Source organism: Notolabrus celidotus, chromosome 17, assembly GCF_009762535.1.
Source record: "Notolabrus celidotus isolate fNotCel1 chromosome 17, fNotCel1.pri, whole genome shotgun sequence".
NCBI lineage: Eukaryota > Metazoa > Chordata > Actinopteri > Labriformes > Labridae > Notolabrus > Notolabrus celidotus.
The window spans coordinates 5,106,885-5,131,433 of NC_048288.1; the positions used below are offsets into that span (position 1 = coordinate 5,106,885).

The following is a 24,549-nucleotide window of genomic DNA, read 5'->3' on the forward strand; positions in this document are numbered from 1 at the left end:
GAAATCAAGTGAATCACAGATGTGTGTGATGTTATTGTGGACGGAGGTCGGAATAAAAACACTGTTAATCTACCAATCAGACACGCTCAGCATTGCAGGCCCTGCCCCCTGAAAGTCCCTGGACCTTTGAAAAGTACTACCCCCCTAGCAGGGGCTTTTTAGGGGAGAGATTATCTACCCCTGAACTAAATTTAGACCCTGGTTCCTCTGGTGGAAACGCACATAGTTCAAGGGTAAAGTTCCTACAGTCGAAAAACGCACATAGGCCTGACTTACTGTCAGAGTTATTGACTTTTTAAGTCCGATGGACCTCTTTTTTATTCAATGCTGAATGCTAATGACACAAGCTATGCTAACCTGAATATAACACAGTTGGCACATTGCCCAAAAAGAAACGCTGCTTTACAATGAAGGCCTAATAAATGCAGTTGTAGCCTCGGGGGCGTCATGTTGTGAATGTTCTTTCATTGCTCTCCGTTTGGTTTTAATTTGCTGCATTCGTAAGTCAGTCTCTGAAGTGAGTTTAATTGACATGATAACATTTTTTATAAGTATAAGAATCGCTTTCTGCTTTGATCTGATGCCTTAATGAAACTTTGAGTGTTTTATATACAGTTTGATGTGTGCAGTGATTCACAATAACTGAGCTACTCCAGCTTTTCTCCTAGAACCTCTTGGGAACATTTATTTTTCTTGGGTGTAAATATTTCTGTGGTGTGAAGAGAACAAGATCGTTTGATAGATTTGGCATTAACAAGCTATTATACCTCGCAGACACCTGCACAGGTGCTCTGTCTACAGATAACTGCTTGCATGCAATTAATATGTGTGTGTGTGAGTGTGTGTTCGTGTGTTTACGAATCCTGTGTGCTTCAATCTGCACTAAAAAGTTGAAACCTGATAAGGCCCAAAGTGGAGTGTTAAAAAGAGGTAAGTCAGGTTGGAGGAGTTCACATCGAAGCTGCTTTGCATACGTCCATGGCTCTGTCGATTTAATCAACCACGCTGCAGTTACAGAGAACGAAATCTCTCTGAAGAGCTGTGGGGGGAGGATGATAAAAGATAAAAACAGCAGAACACTGAGGGCCCGGGGTCCTTCTGGAGTGTTGTGGACTTTGTACTATGTCCGTTACATTCACCAACCATGGCATGCACACACACACACACACACACACACACACACACACACACACACACACACACACACACACACACACACACACACACACACACACACACACACACACACACACACACACAGAGCTGCTCACACTTCCATCTTGCAACTTGAAGCTTTCCAACCCCTCGGACCTGGAGACACACCTTGTTGTTATTTAAATGTGACACCCACGTAAAAACCAAAGTGTTTGAGTTGAAACGGTGGAGTGATGCAGTGAAGCTCTGCCTGCCACCTGGCTGCACTATCAGATGTTGTAAATCATTAAACATGATCTGTTTCTCTGCACTGCGCTCTGTTTGGAGAGTAACGTGATGTGCATTCTTTGATTAGCTCTCTGGTAGAAAGGCTGAGTTTGGACTTATTAGCTTGAGAACTATCTTTAACCCTCCTGTTACCCTCAAATCGACTAACACCTTTTCTCCTTGGGTCAATTTGACCCCAGCAATTTAAACCTCCAGAAACTGATTGTTACCTAGGTGCATATGTCAGGTGTACTTTATGTTTCTTTGTTGACTATCTAAACAGCCCTTTAAATGAAATATATTTCAAACATAAACACAATTTAAAGCATTTAGAAGGACTTCATTTGTAAAACAGAACATCAAACTGCTGCAAGTTTGTCATGTTCTCGTCAGCCCTGCCTTGTTTCTATGTTCTCAAAACGTATGACACAGGACACATCATTGAATGTCTTTAGAGACATGGTGGCTGGAAATATTATATCTCAATCTAAAGGTTGGCAGTTCGATCCCAGCTCCTGCACTCACATGCGGAAGTGTCCTTGGGCAAGACACTGAACCCTAAATTGCTCCCTTTGTATATTTCTTATGTTATATACAGCTAAAACAGTCTGGGGTCAAATTGACCCCAAGGAACACCGGTGTGTAAGTATATTTTACAGGAAATTGGAACATATCACCATTTTAATTTTATATTTTCCCAGTTGTCCCCATTTAATTAGGAAGAGTCATGAGATATGAAGCCAAACAAATGATGTTAATCATTAAATTAGAGAAGTTAAACATTGAATTGGGTCCAATTGACCCCACGGATAATAGGAGGGTTAATTCTGTGTCCAGGCTTTCCAAGAAGAAGTTGTAAACTGGAAATAACGAAGAGGGTAAATATGTGTAATGATCAACTTCCCTCTTCTACTGGACAGATTAACTGTAATCTTTAAGGAACTACTGAGAAAACAAAGACAGTGACAGTTTGAGCAGAGTTTCTGCAAGAGGATATCAGAGAATGTCATGAGCTGTAATTTTCCAGAACTGCTGTATGGATCACATCATGTATCTGTGCATCTCTTGTATTTTTCGATGTGAGAATGTACAAAATGTCTTTATTAAGCAGCTCCATTTCATGATAAATGAACGGTTTGATCAGAGTTGTTGATTCCTGTGAATTTAAGGGCTGAAAATCACCCTGGATGTGAGCTCTGGTACACAGTGGTCCTTCAGCTGGAGCATGCACTTTGAAGTAACTCATCAGACCTGCCTGGCCTCTCTCTGCAGGCGTCATGCCGTCCAGTCTACCTGCCCACAAAGTTTATCTTAGACTGGTCAGATGTTTGACCTCCTGAAGGAGTCCTCACATCAGGAACGCACTCAGAAGTAAATCAGGGTCACTGTGGGTTCTGGCTTTTTAGATGTGTGCTTTTTTATGAACTTCTTTATTTGTTTTATCAGGCGAGGGCTGCTAAGTCTCCCAAAATGTCTCCAGTGTAGATGGGAGATGGTATTTTCAGGGGCCAAGTGGGGAAGATTATTGAGTATGACATGTTAATGTGGCTGAGTTCAGATAATTTGCAGTTTTTCTGATGCTTGAACTGATTTCACCCATGTTGAACTCAGCATGTAACCGCTTGAAATTACCCTCAGATACTTAAATGGTCATATTTTTACTTTTTAAAAGATAGCCAACATGGCGCTGACTTCAGAGGGTTCGTCCAGCGCTATGCGAGTGACTCATCACAGCCTATCTTTACCCGAGTGTCTCTGTCAGGTCCGCGAGTCCGTCCAGCATTTGGGGTTTTGCTCGTTCTTCCAACACTTGGCAGCAGAGTATGATATCTTCCTGGAAAAAAAACAGAGTTTGTTTGAAAAAAACATATTTTTAACTCTGTGTGCACTCTCTAATTTGGGTGTGTGTGGCGGGAATTTAGTGCCGACCGCAATTTGGCCATGGAGGCCTTGTATCAAGGGCAGCTGAGCTCTCTCCCCTCTGGCTGGAAGCTCCATAAACTCTGCGTGAACTCTGGGACAGAGCTTGGCTGTAGTAGGGGTAGTAGTGCAGTAGGTACATGTGTGTTTGTGTGTGTGCAGCTGTGTCTGGGTGTGTGCATGCACTAAGTTTTTCCAGTTGGCTTTAATTGTGTGCGCACGACTCCAAAGCCAAAGTGAGTCAAGGTATAACACCAACCCGATATTAAGGCAAGCACGTTTCACAAAGTGTTGACAGAGTCTCACTGTGTTTCTTTTTACCTGCGACTCTCCCTTTCCTCTCCTCTTTAAATAAACACCTCCTTCCTTTCATGTTCCTCATCCTGTGTAGACTTCCAGGCCTGCTTGACCGCTACCAACCATCCTTCCCGTGTGTTTAGACCTCCTTTTTTTTTCCTGCAATGTAACCGTAACTAACGCCTCTTCTCTCTCCTCTTCTCTTCGTCTCATTGTTTCTCCTTCAGGAGTTGATCCCCCTCATCCTGTGCACCGCCTGCCTTCACCCAGAGCCTAAAGAGCGAGACCAGCTTCTCCACATCCTATTTAACCTCATCAAGAGACCGGATGATGAGCAGAGGTGTGTATGTGCATTTAGACCGGATGTAATGCATGATGTTTATGATGCTGATGGACCATTCTCACATGGCAGACATTTCCCCTTGACGATATTCCTTAGGTGGGGAGTTCAAATGCTTAGTATAACATTAAGTACCTTATTCCAGATCGATGCTGCATAAATCTGACAGTCTCAATCATTTTATTACTTCCTTATTCTCGAGGAACTGAGACGACTAGTAAAGTAAGACAGTCTGTACTTTACTTTTTGTAAATCAGTTCCAAAGTTAGAGGAGTCCTTTAGTGAGTCCCCGTTATGCCCCATTCTGTGTTTAATGGTGTCCAGGTACAGGGAGAGTTGGCATGTTCCTGAACTCCCACTCACAACCACCTGTTTCCTCTAAATGCAATCATTTCAATATAGTTTTTAATGAAAATATATTGCTGATTTCTTTAATTAAATACATCCTTAATGAGTAACATATAGCATTTTAACATTCATATGATGTGGACCACAGTTTGTATCATCTCTACCTCTTCTGGTTTCAGTAACTCTAAAGAGATCAGCAGCTTAGAGATGCTTTCTCCAGCTCTCCATCACAGGACAGGATGTTGCTCCTCTTCTCCCTTTCAGAGCTGGTTGGGGTCCAGTAGCTCCTCAGGCTGCTCTCACATCTGTGCCCGCTAACTGTCATTATTTCTCTCAAGACCAGCCTGAGACCACTCTAACATTTTTACCACAGTGTCAACCGGCAGAGGGGGAATGTGATGGACAGTTGTTAGAGGCTTTTAACCAATCAGAATCAAGTTATCAGCACAGCCTGGTAATAAGTAAGAAACCAGTGAAATGTATATCTTTGTTTTTCTTAGAATATAGCCAGTCTTCATACATCTCTCAATCAATTCTTTCTTTCCCTGATCAAATGAAAGGAAGTAAAATGCTGATATGTTGTTTGATTCTGTGTTAATAACACTGCTAACCTAAAACAGCAGCATGACGTTGTTAGAGAATTTGAGCTTCCCAGCCTGAGCGTGATGTCAGAGGACAATGACTGCTGTGCAAATATTCATTGCTCTCATGTGTGTTCTCATGTTTTTTTTTTGTGTGTGTGTGTTTCCAAAGACAAATGATCTTGACGGGCTGTGTTGCGTTTGCGAGACACGTGGGTCCCACTCGGGTCGAGGCTGAGCTACTTCCTCAGTGCTGGGAACAGGTACAGTACTCTGCAGGTGGCCTTTTGTTAGAGAGTCTAACACCTCTTATTTTCTGTTGTGTAGAAAGTGAGATTAGCTGACAGCTGCTCCAAGATAAAAGTACCTCTCTTTTTATTATTTCTTTGATGTTGGGAGGTTCTATTCCTTTAACTCTACATTTCCTGTTTTCTGTAGAGTTTTATCTGTTCTTTTTAAAGCCCATATGAGGAACTTCTGGGTAGTGTGAATGTTGGCGCCCCCTGTGGATGATGCAGGAAATGTACCTCATAGCTAATTTTGTCCTGTACATGTGTAAGCCTTGTTTTCAACAAACAATCTCATCCTTCTTTATTTCAATGTCTAATGTGCAGCTCACAATGAATCTTTCACTCTGAAAAAAAAAGGCTGTTCAGACTTTCAGTACAAAAACTAAATCATTTACATTAACTGTGGATCTTCTTGTTTTCTTATGAATGTACTTTTGACAAATCAGAAGAAAAAATCTTGTTTTTTTTGCTCAAAATTCACAAAACCCATTTACAAAAAGACTTGATTATCAAAAGGGTGCGTTTCATTAGAATTCACTGTTGTGTAAATGCATGTTGTGATTGAAATCAGAATAGCCTTCATGGTGCCCCTGACACAAAAGTGTCACTTCAAGCGATGCACTTACAGCAACAACAGCTGCCAGGAGTTTGGAGGCTGAGAATCTGCCAACAAAGGCCAATTGTGGCTTCCACAGGGTCAGCGTGTTGACGACACGTGAAATGTTTCCATTCTGTGGTGGCTGCCCTCCAGTCTCCTCCAGTCCTCCTTTCAAATTCTAATCTTGTATTTATTTTAACACTTTTCCCACCAAAGTGTGTTTTCTGCTTCTTCTGCAGATTAACCACAAATATCCAGAGAGAAGATTGTTGGTGGCAGAATCCTGTGGAGCCTTAGCACCGTACCTGCCTGTAAGATCACATTATGCATACAGAATGAAGACGTGATGTTACATGAATATAGATGATCAAGATTACATAATTATCACTGCTGTCTCTGCAGAAGGAGATCCGGAGCTCCTTGGTGTTGTCCATGCTGCAGCAGATGCTCGCTGAGGATAAGGCTGACATGGTTAGAGAGGCGGTGGTCAAGAGTCTGGGTATCATCATGGGTTACATAGACGACCCGGACAAGTACTCCCAGGTAGGTGTGCTGTAGTGTTGTGTGTTCATGAAAACAGATTTTGATGGTTTGCAGATCTTTTTAATCATGATCATGTCGGATTAAAGACAACAAAACATGTTATTGTTTTGGGACAGGAGCATGTGGCTCATTGTGTTGCATCAGCTCTTCTCTTAACAACCCTCTGTAAACATTTGGGAGCAGACGACATTGGTTTCTGTAATTTAGAAAGTGAAATGTTGTCCCATTCTTGCCTGTTATGGGACTTCAGCTGCTCAACAGTTCAGGGTCTCCTTTATCATAATATGTGTCATGATACTCCAAATGTTTTTAATAGGTGATGAGTCAGGACTGGAGGCAGGACAGTTCACCACCTGGACTCTTCTACTACAGAGCCATGCTGTTGTAACGTGTAGAGTGTGGTTTTAGGTCTTATTGCTGAAATATGTAAGGTCTTCCTGAGGACGTCATTGTCTGGATGGCAGCACATGTTGCTCTTAAACCTGTAGATATTGTTCAGCATTAATGGAGCCTTCACAGATGTGTAAGCTACCCAAGTCATGGACTCTTATGATCCCCATACCATCAGGGATGCTGGCTTTGAACTGTGAGCTGATAACAAGCCGGGTGGTCCCTCTCCTCTTTAGAACGGAGGACACAGTATCCATGATTTCCAAAAAGAATGTCAGATTTGGATTCATCAGACCACAGGACAGTTTTCCCCTCAGTCCATCTTTAACAGGCTCAGGTCTCACCGGTGTTTCTGGATCATGTTTACATCTAGTTTCCTCTTTACATGGTTCAGTTTTAACCTGCGTTTGAGGATGCAGAGACAAACTGTTCTCATACAATGGTTTCTGAAGTGATTTTGATCCCATGCAGTGATTTCCACTACAGAGCCATGTCTGTTTTTTATGCAGTGCTGCCTGAGGACCCACAGATCACATCCAGTATTGGTTTTGGTCTTTGTCCCTTTGTACAGAAAATGTCTCCAGATTCTCTGAATCTGTTAATGATAATATGTCCTGAAGACGATAAAATCCCCAAATTCTTTGCAATTTTACGCTCAGGAACATTTTCCTGGAATTGCTCAACTATTTCTTCACCCAGTCTCCCACAGGGTGGTGAGACTGTTCCCATCTTTACTTCTGAGGGACTCGGCCTCCCTCAAGTCTCTTGAAACATGTTGCTGGTATCACATTTAAAAAAAAGGGCATATATTTTTCGTAAAACAATCACATTTTTCAGTTTCAACATTTGATATGTCGTCTTGGCTCTATTTTCAATTAGATAGAAGCTTTTAAATATTTGCAAACCATCAAAATAAGTTTTAATCAACATTTCATGATGCATCAAAACTCTTATGGAGTTGGGGTTGTATAAGACAAGCTGTGGAATTGATTTAGCTCACCCTCTTATCCTTTCTCTTTCTGTTCTGTCCTGCAGGGTTTTGAGCTGATGCTGCTGTCACTCGGGGACCCGTCAGAGCGGGTGGTCAGTGCCGTCCACCAGGTCTTCATTCCTGCCTTTGCTGCCTGGACCACAGAGCTAGGCACCCTGCAAAATTCACTCATCCCCTCTCTGATGACACGTATAGAGAAACTACTCACGGTGAGTGTGGGTAACTTTTGCTTGGCCTCGAACCAAAGAACCTTTTTCACAACATCCTGATCTGAAGGAATGAGTCCTTTGAGTCATCCAGATAATATATACAACACAGTGTTTTCTAGACTTGATATGTAATGAACAAAATGTGAGATAAATAAGCAACATTTATGTAAGTATGAACAAGAAATGCACATTAATGTAGACTCATGTACGTTGAGAGAAAAACAGGACACCACTTTCTTTTTTAATCGTTTGCTTTCTTTGTTTTTCTTTCCCTTTCCTTACCCTCCATACTTCTCTCTCTCTCTGCAGCAAGGAGAACATGGTCTGGATGAACACAAGCTGCATGTCTTCCTGTCGGCCCTGCAGTCACTCATCCCTCCTCTGTTTGCTGTGGTGCTGCAGAATGCACCCTTCACCAGCAGAGCCAAACTCCACGGGGACATACCTGCAATAGAGGGTAGGACAGTCACACACACAGAAGTCACAATTTCCCTTCATCATTCTGAAAGCAGTGCAGTTCCTCATTCCTTGTGTCTCTGCTCCCACAGTGACCCGGTTCCCCAGGCCGGTTTCCCCGCTGCAGGACGTGGCAACAATCATTGGTAGTAGAGAAATGCTGAGTGCGCTGCTGCTACTCTACGACCACCAGCTAGAGCATGAAGGCACCACGGGATGGGACAGCTTGTTATGGGTGGTCAACCAACTGTAAGACATGTGAACACATACACAGACATGTAAAGACAGAGACGTGTGAGGTCACAAAATCACAAATACACACACTCAGATGTTCCATGTGTCTGTTCTGTCTCCAGCCTCCCTCAGCTCATAGAGATTGTCGGTCGGATCAACGTGACGTCATCAACCTGCGTGCACGAGTTCTCACGCTTTTTCTGGAGGTTCTGTCGCACCTTCGGGAAGATTTTCACCAACACTAAGGTAACACCGTGTGACCTGTTGACACATTAGGTTTGAGTATGACTGAGCTCTTCAATGCATATGCTTCTGCACTATTTTCAGAGTATGTTTTTAAGTTAGTGAAGAACTGCTGGATTATTTTGGGCCTTGGAAAATATGGTGACCTTATATCAATCAATCAGTCAGACTTTATTTATAAAGTGCTTTTCATACAATGACATTGTAACACAAAGTGCTTTACACAAAAACAACTTAAAATAGATTAAATTAAAAAAAGAAAGATATATATAAAAACAAAAAGACCCCCCATCCTAATACCAACCCCAGCCCTGACCCCAAACCAACCCCACAGTCCTAAGGTTAAGAACACAATATATGCAACAATAATAATAATAAAAACAATGAAAATAAAATAATAAAGAAGCTACTGAACGAACTGAGGAAACACTAAGATAATAAAACACTAAAATGTTAAACCAGTTAAAGAAAATAAGATGCTATACTTAAAATAAATAAATAAAGTAAATTAAAATACAATAAAACAAAATAAAATAAAATAAAGTACATTCAAATAAAATTAAATAAATAAATAAAGGAAAAATAAATTGGAAGTTGCTGACAAACTGAGGAAACACTCTCATGATATCTTAATGAGGAAACACTAGAGGTAAAATAAGACGTTAAAACTCAACACAGGAAATTAAACTCACCAAAATAAAATACATTTCTAAGATAATACAACACTCAAATATTAAACCATTAAAAGAAAATAAGATGCTATACTTAAAAAAAAAGTAATAATAAAAAAATAAAAAATGACTAAAATATGAACTAGATGATAAATAAATCAAGTAAGGTGAAATAAAACTGTTATAAAGCGAGACTAAAAAAAGTCGGTCTTGAGTTTGCTTTTAAAAATGTTGATGCTCTGTGCAGCCCTCAGATCTTCAGGTAGGGTGTTCCACAGACGTGGGCCATGATGATAAAAGGCTGACTCACCGTGAGTCTTTGTTCTTACTTTTAGTACCATTAAAAGTCCACTATCCAAAGACCTGAGGGCTCTCACTGGCTCATATGATAAAAGCAAATCTGATAAAAAGGAAGGAGCAAGACCATCAAAAGACTTAAAAAACAATAAAATCATCTTAAAATATATTCTAAAAGATACTTACACATTATGTTTTGCAAAAAGAAGTGATTTGTTAACATGCCTTACTGTTATGTAGTGGATAAAAGGTCTGATTTTATATTCAGCTTCAGTGGCTTTATTTTGAGCAGAAGCATTCAAGAGCAGACAATAGGCCGTTAAAACAGTGGTTCACTGTGAGTCACACAGCTGTGGTTGTAACCACCGTTCCCGTCTTTGACCTTATAGAGGTACCCATCATAAATCAGTTTGACCCACTCACTGCTCTGCTTTAAATAGTGCATCACAGAAGGTCAATTATATTCATAAGCAAAGTGACATTTATCCTTCTTACCTTTCAGGTCAAACCACAGTTCCAAGAGATCCTCCGATTATCTGAGGAGAATGTTGGTGAGTCCACGTCAGACCTTTACACACACAGATGTTCACTTAATGTAGAGGATTTCTCAGCTCTTGCAGCAGATTGTTGGTCGATGGAGTTCAGACACTGTTGACGTAAACAAGCTATTTGGAGTCAGAGATGGGTGTTCCCCTCTTTCCTCTTGATCCCGGACGTGTTTCTGCAGTTATAAGAGGTGCTCGGTCTCAGCTGGCTGCCAAGTGATTTAGTCTTGGTATTGTGGCCATTTGTGAAATGTGTTTTGTATTGAGTCCAAGTCTGTGTTTAGGTCATTGTGACCTACATTGTGCGTGTCATCTTCTGCAGAATTTTGCAAAACCACAACAATATGATATGAGCTGTTGAACCAAACGCCTCGCAAGATATAAAAGACTGTAGCCTTTATGTGTGTGTAAAACAGCTGATGGTGTTTCTTATTTATCTCTCTGTTTTTCTGTCTTAGTATATATAAGAAATAAAAGTTGATTCTGAGATTTAAAGCTGTCTATCAGATGTATAATTTTTGATTCACCTCTCTTTCATCCCTCAGATGCTTCAGAAGGGAACGACATCCTCACCAAAGCCACAGTCCCTATCTATGCCACTGGAGTGCTGACGTGCTATAACCAGGTAATTTATCAGCAGACCGCAGCCTCACAGTAGCTCACTTGAACACAGAGTCTTGCCTTGTGGTGATTTAGTGTGTCAGTAAGTCAGGGGTTCCTTCCCTACTGTTAGTTATGGACCTTTTTCAGACTACCTCCTCCTCTTCCCATGAATTACCGCTCTGTTTGTACGCTTCCTACATCCGCAGTGTAAATGCTGTCAATGCCGGAGTAGCGCCCGTTCATCTATTCCAAGAAGGTCTTGGGTGTGTTTACACAAAGGCTTCACTCTGGCTTACTTCAGCGTCATGAGCCTGAAAAAGAAACATTTACTCACTTTTAAAGGGTCTTCAGTTTACTGAAATAACAAACTCATGATGCAGGTTCGTAAAAAATAAAAATGCAAACTTGTGTGGTTTGTTCTCAAGAAGAGAAGAAAACACTTTTATAACGAAGGAGGTCGGATTAATCATTTCTGATGCAATCCAGGGAGTCAGGAAATCTAACCGCTGACTGGCTTTTTGTGACACAGCATCAGGAGGATTCGTCCATCAAGTTCAAATTTGTGATCCAGACAAGCGGAAACCTCCGGTCTCAAAATATGAAGCCCATGCTAAAGTACTAAAAACTGCAATTCATCGAGCGTCCACTTGAGGCTGGCTGCAGAAACACCGGAAACCACATACACACCCATTCAAAGGAGACGATCTTTACAGCAGAAATAAACATGTCTACAGCCTGGTTCAAAAAACGGCTTGGGTCTATGTCGTTAATTTCTCTATCGGCACACACTGTACGGGGGGGATTTTTTTTTCTAACGGAACGGTTCAGGAGATATTAAGATTACCAGTTTTGCCCAAATAAGGACATGACTTACTTGACTGACAGGCGGGAACACATAGCTGTTGGCTAGGAGGCTCAAACCCCGCCTCTTTACCTCACACTAAGTTATGTTGAGTTCAGCATTTCCAATATGGCTCCCGCCGACGATTGGCTTCAAAACAGCGCTCAGGTACAGATGGGTGACGTCACGGATATTACATCCATTATTTATTCAGTCTATGGATCTAGATCAGACTGTTAGCTGTACTTACATGCAGGTAACTGTCAGATTGCCACAAATGAGAGTCGGGATGTCATCATGGCGGAGTGTGTTCCTCCTGCTTTTGCTCTTCAAACTAACTATTCTTCCTGCATACACCAAAGCCTGCTTGTCTATGATTGGTCGATACTGCTCCACCAGACCACGTGTATATAACACTTCTCCTCTCTCTCCACACTGTAACTTATGCAGCTCATTAACATGCTGTGATATAAAATGATGTTTACAGAAGTCTCAGATGAACCTCTTCCTGCTGGAGAGAGGGGAGCATGTCTTAAACCTTCATTAAGGGTGCTTCATTTAGTCGTTAGCGTGACCTTGGACAGAGTTCACTCCATGACAGAGTGGGAGCGGGAAATTTATGGCTGGAGAAAGGTCTGACACATTTAGCATCCTCTCATTCTTTTCTGTACTACATAACATGTGAAGTGTTAACCACATTACCTGTTTGATGCTTGTTCTTTGTCATGAGGGGAAATCCACTCCCCCACACGTCAAACTGCCACATGTTTGTGTTTTGATTTTAGGTTCATGAAGTGTCGCCGCTCTCCCAGAAACGTGTTGTTCTGTGTTTAATGTTTCATCATAACATGTGAATGAAGCGTGTGAACAGAAGTCCATTATAAGTCATGTTGAAATTTTCAAATGTTTTTATAAAACACTTTCACTGATCTTTAAAAATGCACAAAGACTTGTGTGCTTTATTATTGACATGCTAACAAACCTCTTCCATGTTTGATGTCTGCACAGGAGGAGGATCGCAAGCTGTTGGTGGGTTTCCTGGAGGATGTTATGACGACGCTGTCTCTGTCCCATGCACCTCTGGACAGCTTAAAGGCCTCCTTTGTAGAGCTGGGGTGAGACACTAACACATATACACTCCTCTATTACTAACAGACACATGTTATTTTACACTGACTAACTGCAGATCAATGTTTCTACTCATCCAAAAGAAATAAGTAAAGATATACACTACCGTTCAAAAGTTTGGGGTCACTTAGAAATGTCCTTATTTTTGAAAGAAAAGCACTGTTTTTTCAATAAAGATAACATTAAATTAATCAGAAATACACTCTATACATTGTTAATGTGGTAAATGACTATTCTAGCTGCAAACGTCTGGTTTTTAATGGAATAGCTACATAGGTGTATAGAGGCCCATTTCCAGCAACCATCACTCCAGTGTTCTAATGGTACATTGTGTTTGCTAATCACATTAGAAAGCTAATGGATGATTAGAAACATCTTGAAAACCCTTGTGCAGTTACGTTAGCACAGCTGAAAACGGTTTTGCTGGTTAGAGAAGCTATAAAACTGGCCTTTCTTTGAGCTAGTTGAGTATCTGGAGCATCACATTTGTGGGTTCGATTATACTCTCAGAATGACCAGAAAAAGAGAACTTTCATATGAAACTTGACAGTCTATTCTTGTTCTTAGAAATGAAGGATATTCCATGCGAGAAATTGCAAAGAAACTGAAGATTTCCTATAACGATGTGTACTACTCCCTTCAGAGAACAGCACAAACAGGCTCTAACCAGAGTAGAAAGAGAAGTGGGAGGCCCCGGTGCACAACAGTACAAGAAGACAAGTACAGTAGAATCTCTAGTTTGAGAAATAGACGCCTCACAGGTCCTGAACTGGCAGCTTCATTAAATGGTACCTGCAAAACACCAGTGTCAACGTCTACAGTGAAGAGGCGACTCCGGGATGCTGGCCTTCTAGGCAGAGTGGCAAAGGAAAAGCCATATCTGTGACTGGCCAATAGAAGGGAAAGATTAATATGGGCTAAAGAACACAGACATTGGACAGAGGAAGATTGGAAAAAGGTACGGACGGACGAATCAAAGTTTGAGGTGTTTGGATCACACAGAAGAAGATTAGTGAGACGCAGAACAAGTGGAAAGATGCTGGAAGAGTGCCTGACGCCATCTGTCAAGCATGGTGGAGGTCATGTGATGGTCTGGGGCTGCTTTGGTGCAGGTAAAGTGGGAGATTTGTAAAAGATAAAAGGGATTTTGAATAATGAAGGCTATCACTCAGTTTTGCAACGCCATGCCATACCCTGTGGACAGCGCTTGATTGGAGCCAATTTCCTCCTACAACAGGACAATGACCCAAAGCACACTTCAAAATTATGCAAGAACTATTTAGGGAAGAAGCAGGCAGCTGGTATTCTGTCTGTAATGGAGTGGACAGCGCAGTCACCAGATCTCAACCCCATTGAGCTGTTGTGGGAGCAGCTTGACCGTATGGTACGCAAGAAGTGCCCATCAAGCCAATCCAACTTGTGGGAGGTGCTTCAGGAAGCGTGGGGTGAAATTTCTTCAGATTCCCTCAACAAATTAACAGCTAGAATGCCAAAGGTCTGCAATGCTGTAGTTGCTGAAAAGGGAGCATTCTTTGATGAAAGCAAAGTTTGAAGGACAAAATTATTATTTCAACTAAAAATCATTATTTCTAACATTCTCAATGTCTTGACTATATTTTCTATTCATTTTGTAACTCATTTAATAAATAAAAGTGTGAGTTTTCATGGAAAACACAAAATTGTCTGGGTGACCCCAAACTTTTGAACGGTAGTTTATATGTAATTTATTCAAGCTCTTTTTATCAAAGGTGAAAAAATATTCTTATTATTTTAATTTCCAGGAGATGGTCTGCAACTCTGCAGCATACACTATCAAGAAATTTTAAAAAATAGATTTTTTTAGTAGTAACATCTTTGTTTAAAAAAGACTGTCCAAAATCATATTCTAAATGTATTTCACAATAGTTACTCTATTTATAAGCTTCTGTTTAGGGTATTTTGCAATTAGCTGTGTTGATATACTGTATGTTGTATTTTTTTAGCACCAGTGTAGTCTCATTCACACCCTCAGCCACAGCCTGAAGACCTGAAAAAAAATGATCTGTCAACACAGTTTTATCTCTCTGTCTTTACACATACTCAATCTAGGATGAAACACAAGTCATCGATAAGACAAGAGAAGACTCCTGCTGTTGTTTACACAAAATATTTTGGCCTCTTTTGTCGGTATCAAAACCAAGTGTTATATTTAACAGATTGAACCATTAATAGAACCAATCTGTTTGTTATTTACCGAGCTTGCTGCGTCCTCTAATCTCAAATTTGTCAATCTCTGAGAATACCATACAAAAACTTTAAGAACTTATTTTTGTGTCTCTCAGTAGAATATTTTATTTCCCGTTTATGTTTTTGTCTTTAAGCTCCTGTTATGAATTGCCTTCTTTGTTATGTGCTCTCTGAGTGAAGACATTTCTCAATATCTGAAAAAACAGTTAAATCTTGTATTTTCTTTGTATTTTTCAACTTCATAATCATACACATTTCACATATTCAAGAAATACATGCATCTCCCTTATGCCTTTATCCCATGTGTACTGTTATATATCAGCAGGTGCTGTTAACCAGTGATTAGTAGTAGTAATAGTGATGCAACTCCTCATCCAAAAAGCAGTTTTGCCATCCTCCTCATGTCATTTAGGAATAAAACAATAATAATAATAAAGGTTGTTGATTTGCAGCAAGGTTATTATTGTAAATGAAAACAAATTAAATAAAAAAATTCTAAAATGTTAAAAATGTCTGTTAACTATAATACATTTTTTTAAAAGGCTTTACAAAAAACAATAACTAACTGAAGCTGTGTGTTTTACAGAATTAACTAAAATTGAATAAAATCCCTGAACCCTGTGGCTAAGTTTTAGTATGTGAGTACATTTTTAAAATGGTGTGATAATATGAGTTTTTATCTTTTAGTCCTGTATGTCCTTTTGGTCTCCTTACAAGTATCCCATGTTACAGAACCTATAACTAATACTAAAACTAATACAAACTAATAAAAACAAATGAATTAAAAATATACAGACTAAGTTTAGATAAAAAAAAACGGCATTAAAAAATACTTAAAATAAACTGAAATTGGAAACAAAAAGTCAAAATAAAATTAAAACAAAAACAAGACTTTACAAAAAAATTAAAACTAACTAAAACTTTGTGTTTTAAAAGATTCACTCAAATCCCCAAACCCTGTGGCTCATCTTTTGTGGATGGTTGTTATGGTTCATCTTTTGTATAAACAATATATTTTCAGGACGTTTTTGATCTCCTTACAAGTATTTTATGTGACAAAAAACTTAAACTAGTAAAACCTAAACTTAAACTAAACAATTTCAAAAAAATAGAAACTAAACTTTGATTTAAAAAACAGCATTAAAACAAAAATCAAGTTAACTGAAATTGTAAATAAAAAGTCAGCGCAAAATCCAAACTAATACAATTTAAAATCTAACAAATGTTGATTTTCAACATAAAAATAGCACACAGTGAAAAGTTAGCTAACGTTGTGTCATGTTTTCTTCTCAGTGCCAACCCGGTGTACCATGAACTGCTGCTGACAGTCCTGTGGTACGGGGTGGTCCATACCTCAGCACTGGTCCGGTGTACTGCAGCACGGATGTTTGAGGTACAGAACACACACATAATGATATTCATCTTTAACACATGAGACATATTAATCACATGAAACATCCTTAAATGTGTCTGTTTTAACCAAATTTTTCTTGTATTAATTCATGTAGAAATGATGTTATGTTTTGTGATATTTGCATTAATCATGTTAAAGTTTACTGAATTATTTAGCTTAAATATAAATATTGTCACGTGTAAGTATTTGCTGTTCATGTGCTGCTTGCTACTGCTGCTGTTTAACATTGAGCTACTTAGGTATTGTGGCCATTTATGACATGTGGCCGATTATAAATGCCTTTAGTAGCTCTCCAGAGTTTCAACTGTGTGGCGGGAACCCTCAAAGGGTTAACATCAGACCTTTCACTGTGCACTCGTCTCAGAGCTGAATACAGAAATATCTGCTGCTCGTCAGGAAGAGGCTGAAGTCAGCAACCTGAAAGTGCAGAGAGAGGAGTCCAAGGCCTGCTTCTTATGTTGTCAGAACATATAATTTAATCAAAAATGTTCTCTCATGATCTTCCTCTGCTCTTAAAATGTTCAAGTCTTGTTTTATATTTTTAAAGGGAGGGCATTCCTCTCTTCTTCCTTGACGAATCACATCCTTCTGTTCTTTGAGATCTGTGCACACTTAAAGGTCCTATGCAGGGATGGGGGTCTGGGATTAACACCAATACTGGGTTCATGTTGATCTAAACTCGGGGGTGGAGGAGTGGAAGGCTGCATTCGTGTCTCCCCCTTGTTTTGTGGAATACTTACCCCTTTCCCGACACACCACACTGTCACCATCCATAGTGATTAGCTGTCCACCATTGTCGAAACTGTGGGTTGAACTGCGGTCCTCTTCCACAGAGTCCAGATCAGTTTGAGTCATGATCATGAGAAATGGATCAATGAAGACCTGACCTGGAATCTGTGGATAGAGCAGCCAGCTTTACGCTCACCTGACTGTAAAAGTATCTGTGCAGTGAAGCCATGTTGGTTTTACCATTTCTTCTGCATACCAGTGTGTGCATGTGAGTGTGTTTGTCTCTGTGTGTGTGACAGTGTGTGTGCGCACACTTGCTTGAAACATGCAGTGCCGTCCGTGCCTTGCAGCTATGGTTTTGTCATTGTATATCACTTTCTTCCTATCTTTTTGTGTTTTTTTTTTCTTTTCCCCTCCCCTTTTTTTGTTTTGCTTTTTTTCTTTCCTTTCTTTCTCTCTCTCTATCTATTGGCGGTGTTGCTCGATCTTGTCCCAATGCCCCCGCCCACCTATGTGACATCACGGCTGGCTCTGTCCAATCCGATCAGCTGCTGGTGAAGGGGGTGAATGAGACGCTGGTAGCTCAGAGAGTGGTGCCGGCTCTCATCACACTGTCCTCCGACCCTGAAATGTAAGTTGAACAACAACAACAACAAACAACAACAATAATAAACCACGCCGCGTCTCTCTCCCCCCTTCTCTTTGCCGCCTGAGAACCATCACATGGAAACGTCTGATCCTGTCTGGAGCAAATCCTGCACATAAACATGTCTCTAAACTCTTCACTGATGATTTATGTCACTCAGTATTTTGATTTCACAACTTCAGATTCTTTGTTTTCTTTCGATTCTCCTTTAAATGCGTCAGCTTTGAGTAACTGTGAGGACTTGCTCCTGCGTGGGTTCAGGCCGCGCCATGTGATGGTTCGTCAGCACAATCACCGTTCACACTAACACCCTGCATGATGATGGCATCATCAAACTGCAACACTAACCCATGCCAGCTCCTGTCATCTCATCCGTCTGCAAAAACAAACTCGTCCAGAATTGTGCGTGCCCAATCCCAGCATGATCATCTGTAACCCATCCCCCCCTCCTCCTCCTCTTCCTCCCCTCCCCACTCCGTGAAAGCAGGCCCCCTCCTCCTGACCGACCAGTCAGCAAGTGGTTGGTTGTCCTCACCCCGTCTTTATAGTTTTATCCTGTCACTCTATCTCTCTCTCTCTCTCTCTCTCTCTTCTACATCATCCCCTTTATCTTTCCCTCCCTCCCTCCCTCCCTCCTCCTGTCTCCTCCCCCACCCTGCCTCTCCCTCTCTCTCATCCCGCTGTGCGGTGGGTTTGCAGTTGGTTCTCCGAGGCATGAGTGAAGCATTAGTAGATCGCCGGGCGGCTCCGGCCCTTATAACTCTGTGCAGTGGGCCTGAATTGTGAGTCAATCAACACAAGAAAAACCTCTCTGTGAACACTGTCATGTCTGTGGGCTGCATCCTTACTGTGAACCGCAGTGTCATCCAGAAACCTTTTTATCTAAGCTTGAACGGGTCGCTACAAAAGAATGAAAAAAAAGAGCGACCACAGGAGCCAGAGTGATTGGCTGAACATTTGGAGGCGGATGATCTCTCATTTTCTCTCAGTTGTATTTTGCAGGACATCTTGTCCTTTCTGTTGCTTTATTATTAAAAAAGAACAAACTCAAGAGCCGTACTCCGACAGAAGTTTAACATTCAGACTTCTTCTGGACTGCCACACTGCCTTTATTTTCTAAGACATGATGATAGAGTTAGTAGCTTCACTGTTGGGATGCAGCCCCCTCATCTCATAATCCTCTGTATTCAAATGCCATGCTGATGGATCTCCATCATTTACATTAGAATGAAGATTTACGCATGATCAGGAAACGAGAACGTCGAGATTGAATCTTGGTCCGATGGAGAAATTTGTTTTTTAGTCCACAAATTTCTGACGGCCCAAAGTGCAACTAAGTCTTTGCTGCTTTTACTGACAATGGAATGATTATCTAACAACACCCTAACCGCATCCCATCGATCCTGCTCATCCCCGTCCATTTGTCATTGATTTTTTCAAGATACTCTCTTCACTTATTGATCTGATATTTTTATATTTGTAATGAAAGAAAGGGCGTTAAATGATCCTGTACAAAAGTATTTGAGATCCTTTTATATCGGCTTTTACTTCTCTGGTTTGATAAGCTGCTCATGCAAATATAATGATAATGCAAATAATAATAATGACCTTTATTTATATAACATCTTTCAAAACGGTGTAACAAATGATGAACAAAAGAAAAGAAAATACAAGAGAATGTTAGAAATACAAAAACTACAAATTGTAATAATAATGGTAATGATGATGATGATGATGATGATGATGATGATAATGATAATGAATAATATATAGAAATGATAAGAATAAGAATGAATTAGTTATCAATGATAAGACAAATACACATTTTGAAGATAATAATGATTATAAAAGAATAATAATAATGATAGTAATAAGATTAATAAGAATAATATTATTATCTGTATACAGATTTGTCCTGAAGTAGCAGATGTTGATGTTACATTTCCACATGTTTAGTAAAGGGCTGGGTCGTAGTTTTAATTACAAGAAGTAGCTAGTCACACATGGGAGGATTCAAATAAATTAAAGATATTTAGTACAATATTATTTTAAATTACAAGTGGATTGGCCAGATTCTCAGAAGAGCACTATTATTAGATACTTCTCATGGAAACATCCCCATCAACTAAGAATTCCTAAAGAAGAGTGGAATAGAAGTTGAATGTATCGTGGTTAAAATCAAATAAGTTGTATAATAAATCTCAGTAAAACATCAGTAACATTGATAAGTCAGTTGTATGGTGCAGACAGATTACAGACAGATTACCAGGCAATGTAATCTCTATAAAACCGACACGGTATGAGAACTGAAGTAGTCCTCAGTATCTGTGGTTTTGTGTGAACACTTCCCGAGCCTCTTTGGGTAAAAGTTTTCTCACATTTCGTGATTCAAGTCAGCGTAACGATGATTCTGTTAGTATCATTGTCCCAAAAATGATTGAAAAATAGCTTGGTGCTTGGTGCCTCCTGGTTAATGGCGTGACACCAGACCACAGTTATTGTGGATAAACCCTGACAAGCTGGTGAGTCAAACATTTTCAAAGAATCTTGCTCAATATTTTCAGATGAAATTTGACTCAGTGTGACTCCTGGTAAAAGACATTCAAACTAATAAAATGGAGAAAAGAGTTTTGCAATGACCGTTCCTTGCTCTCCTGCTTTTAGCTCAGTCAGGATATCCACCATCCCTGCCTTCGGTACCATCATGGAGACTGTCACACAGAAAGAGGTAGAGCGCTAACTCCACAATACGAAACAATACGACTTTAATTCTCATCATGTAGCATGTTGGCTCATACTTCTTGTGTGTGTTTTTAGCTGCTGGAGCGTGTAAAAATGCAGCTGGCGTCTTTCCTGGAAGACCCTCAGTACCAGGATCAGCACTCTTTGCACATGGAGATCATCAGGACGTTTGGAAGGGTCGGACCCAACGCAGAGCCGCGCTTCAGAGACGAGTGTATGTGAAGAGCACTGGTTCATACAATAAATATATCTTGTTTCTGCCTTGCCTTTTTGTGTTCTTAACTATGTGTCCTTATTTTTTCTCTAGTTGTGCTGCCACATCTTCACAAACTGGCGTTAGGTAACAACAGTCAGGCGACGGAGAGCAAGAGAATCGACATCGCCACCCAGCTGTTTGAAGCCTACAGCGCTCTCTCCTGCTGCTGTATCCTTCTTAGTAAAAGCTGTGCTGTATACTCAACCTTATTTTAACAGCTCTGTGCATGTAAGTGAGTTTGTTATATAACCTTGAGAACTTGTGTCGCCACGTTTTTCCCACTCTTACTTCAATTCCTGCTCTGTATGTATTTTCAAAAGGGTTTACTAGAAGTCTGTGTCAGGGTTGGCCGGCGTTCAGAGTTAGCTGTTGTTGCAGTGAGTCAGTGGGAAGGCCGTTAGAATAACCGGTCAAATGCTAGCTGCACGGGTTGGATGTGCTCCTGAGTGTGCCCGTAAAACCGTGTGGGACGACTCTGTGCCTGAGTGTGTGGTTCAGTGTGTGTGTTGGCAGAGTGCGCCCGTCATTTGGCAGGAGGAGAAAGGGAAAATAAGCTGCCTCCATTTTTTGGGGCTAGAGGTAATTACAGGGTTGGTTAAGCAGAGGAAAGGATGAGAGAGAGAGCAGGAGCGTGAGAGGAGAGAACGACTGAACATCAAATCCGATCCTTGGTAACATTTCCCAGGACAGGACTCAGGTTTGTTTTACCTCTCCTCTGTCTCTGTTATCCCTCCGCTCTGTGATTCTTTCACTTCTTACTATTTCTTCTTTCACACGTTGTTTCCTCTCACACTACTCTGCCTCTCATCCAGCATCCCTTCCCTGACACGGTTCAACATACACACACACACACACACACACACACACACACACACACACACACACACACACACACATAGAGGACAGCTGGCCTGAGGTTCATTCCTGTGGATCTTTGACAGGCTGTGATTTCACAGTGCAGTGGTGTCCAGGAGGTATAGCCCTAACCTCAGAGGCTCTACCTCCCACTGCACTTCTTTCTCTTGTAATCAGTGTGACAAGCTCTGAAATTGTACATTCCCGTTTCTAAAAATATAAATTTGGTCACTGTGTGTCCCGTATAGCTCCACGGGCTCTGACAGGTGGCAGAACACATGCAGTACTGGGACAAAGTAATGTTGGGCTGAAGATGTTAGTCTTCAGCATCACACTCTGGCCGTAAGAGACTTAAAAACTTTGTATAAGTCACTTAGGGATTTTATTTTTTCACTTGTCAGATCTTTAAAATAATCCTGAAGTAAACTCAACCCTCCTGGTAATGCTGCTGATTAATGTCCAAATCACTGTTTCTTAAAGCCTTGCCTTAAAACACAAGCACTGTAGAGCAGGCGCCCCATTTACAGTCCTGGTTGCACTTGTCGTAGGGTTCTAAGTTCCTACATGAATTAGTGTGTGTCATTCCCTATATTTCTCCCCATGTTTCCTGTCTGTCTCAAGCTGTCCTATCAAAGGAAAGAAAAAAGCCGCAAAGTGATTCAAAAAAAGAGAGAAGCAAAAAGAAAAAGACCAACAGAGGAGTGATGAGATGCGATTCGAAGCGATATGATGCAATATGAAGCAATACGATGCGATATAATGCGATACGATGTGATATGATTTTATACAATACGATGCAATCCGAAGCGATATGATATGATGCAATACGATGCGGTGCGATACGAAGCAATACTATATGATAGAATATGAAGCATCATAAAAAGATGCCATAGAATACAATAGGATACGATGCAACACAATTGATGCGTTACAATACGGTGTGATATGGTATGATATGATGCAATACTATGCTATGCGATCGGTGTATTTTGTTGTCCCTGTAGGGAGTTTGTCTTGGATTCCACAGCTGCACATATTTTCCTACCTCAACAGTAGTATCAGAAGATTAAAACCATTAAAACAATATATAAATCCATATCACATGTTGTGCACAACACACAAAATGAATAACTCAGCCTGATAAAATAAAGACATGATTTTCAGAGTCAACCCATTTACTTTAATCTGCTTGAAAAACATGCAGTCTTACTTTGATCGTGTAGTGAGGTTTTTAATGTGGACCTCCCAATAAAAGAGATTATCTAAGTGAACTTAAAGATACCTGTAGGAGTGAAACTGATGAAAAGAAGATACACTTTTTCATTTTGTATGAAAGCTTGAATGTGAACCCCCAACTCACCTGGGTTTATCACCATCACCTCACTTGTCTTACACTTAGGAAGAGATGATGGGCATCACACTGTATTATAAATGTAAGCTCACACTAAGAATTTTGTGTTCCCCTAAAATCTTACATCTTCATTAGTGGTTCCTGCTTTATCTTTATCTTAAAGTGTCCATCAGCAGTTTGTCCCTGTTGATCTATATATTCATCTATAAGTAGTTGTTTCTTCTGTATTGTTCCTCTGAATGACACTCTGATGATTCCTTTGTTCGTACTCCATACTGAAAGACTTCACAGGACCTCCTGGTAAAAGTTATCTAAAAAAGAGAGAGCATGAGAGACTCTGTATGTGTGATATAGGCTGCCCTGTGAACCCCACACTCACCTTTGTCCCAACCAGCTTCAACAGTTAACTTCCTACCAGGGATATTTCATGCATTTAAATGATCTGCAAATAAATGTAAGGAATCAACACATAACTCATTCAATTCCTTTGTATATGAACTTCAACTAAATCAGTCTTTATTAGTGTAAATAAGGTAAATGTAAATAGGCTGTTCCTTCTCAGTCCTTTAAATAATGAACAATGTGAATATGTTTTTGACACATGAGCTGAAATGATTGTATGTTGGCTAGATGAACCTCCTAAACTACAATCAGGCTCCTCCACAGTCCTTTTACATTTCAAACACAAGCCCACGTTCGACCTTCTGAAGTCTACATGAGAACTCAATTAGTGAAAGGCTAACATTATGATTCCCACTGTTTGAATAACAACGCACCCATTCATGAGTTTGTTTACCAGGTGCTTTGGATCAGCTGGTATTTTAAACTGTTCCTTGTTATTCAGTGCCGTCCTTAACTTCCTGTGCAGTCATATCAGAGGAGGTGATGGTCAACCACTTCCTGCCGGGCCTCAGGTGCCTCCGTGTCGACATGGAGCAACTTTCCCCTGAGCACGAGGTCAGTAGACACACACGTATGTGCAGGCAGGAGGGGGCATTCATTCATAAAACCCTGATACAGTCACCATGCACCATTGACGGGTCCAGACTGTCTCTCTTTGTCCCGGGATCTGTCACAGAAGATTGATATAGACAGACAGTCTGACTCTTCACCTATTTCTCAGACACACTCATACACACACCTCTGCCATACTTATTTGTGTCCTAGTATCTCACGCGATTCAGTTCATGTGAGCATTCTCCCGAGCTGACTAACCATCAGCTGACTCTTTTCCTATCTACACATGCACTCTGTCTGTAAACCCGGCATACCAAGGAGGAGGAATTCTTTCCAAACTGGAACATTTGTGCACACGGGATAGATTCAAAACCTGTATTTAATCAAACTGTGACAGAATTAGCCCTCGACATCTGTTTTGTCCAC

The 24,549-nt window shown here is 40.6% G+C and overlaps 1 protein-coding gene across 7 annotated transcripts in view; it reads left to right on the forward strand.

Annotated features, from left to right (window-relative positions):
- Positions 1–24,549, forward strand: part of relch (RAB11 binding and LisH domain, coiled-coil and HEAT repeat containing) — a 51,547-nt gene that overhangs the window by 21,786 nt on the left and 5,212 nt on the right. For 4 of the 7 annotated variants that reach the window (XM_034706167.1, XM_034706168.1, XM_034706170.1 and 1 more), the window contains 17 exons: positions 3,867–3,979; positions 5,081–5,171; positions 6,036–6,107; positions 6,199–6,339; positions 7,765–7,929; positions 8,239–8,386; positions 8,478–8,634; positions 8,742–8,865; positions 10,333–10,381; positions 10,921–11,000; positions 12,828–12,934; positions 16,467–16,566; positions 17,865–17,947; positions 20,627–20,690; positions 20,780–20,918; positions 21,012–21,128; positions 24,035–24,123. In XM_034706167.1, the coding sequence (XP_034562058.1) occupies positions 3,867–3,979; positions 5,081–5,171; positions 6,036–6,107; positions 6,199–6,339; positions 7,765–7,929; positions 8,239–8,386; positions 8,478–8,634; positions 8,742–8,865; positions 10,333–10,381; positions 10,921–11,000; positions 12,828–12,934; positions 16,467–16,566; positions 17,865–17,947; positions 20,627–20,690; positions 20,780–20,918; positions 21,012–21,128; positions 24,035–24,123 (1,839 nt within the window). Of the gene's footprint in view, positions 1–3,866; positions 3,980–5,080; positions 5,172–6,035; positions 6,108–6,198; positions 6,340–7,764; positions 7,930–8,238; positions 8,387–8,477; positions 8,635–8,741; positions 8,866–10,332; positions 10,382–10,920; positions 11,001–12,827; positions 12,935–16,466; positions 16,567–17,864; positions 17,948–18,661; positions 18,751–20,626; positions 20,691–20,779; positions 20,919–21,011; positions 21,129–24,034; positions 24,124–24,549 lie in introns of those variants that run through there. The other 3 variants (XR_004634502.1, XR_004634503.1, XM_034706171.1) reach the window with 2 other exon arrangements.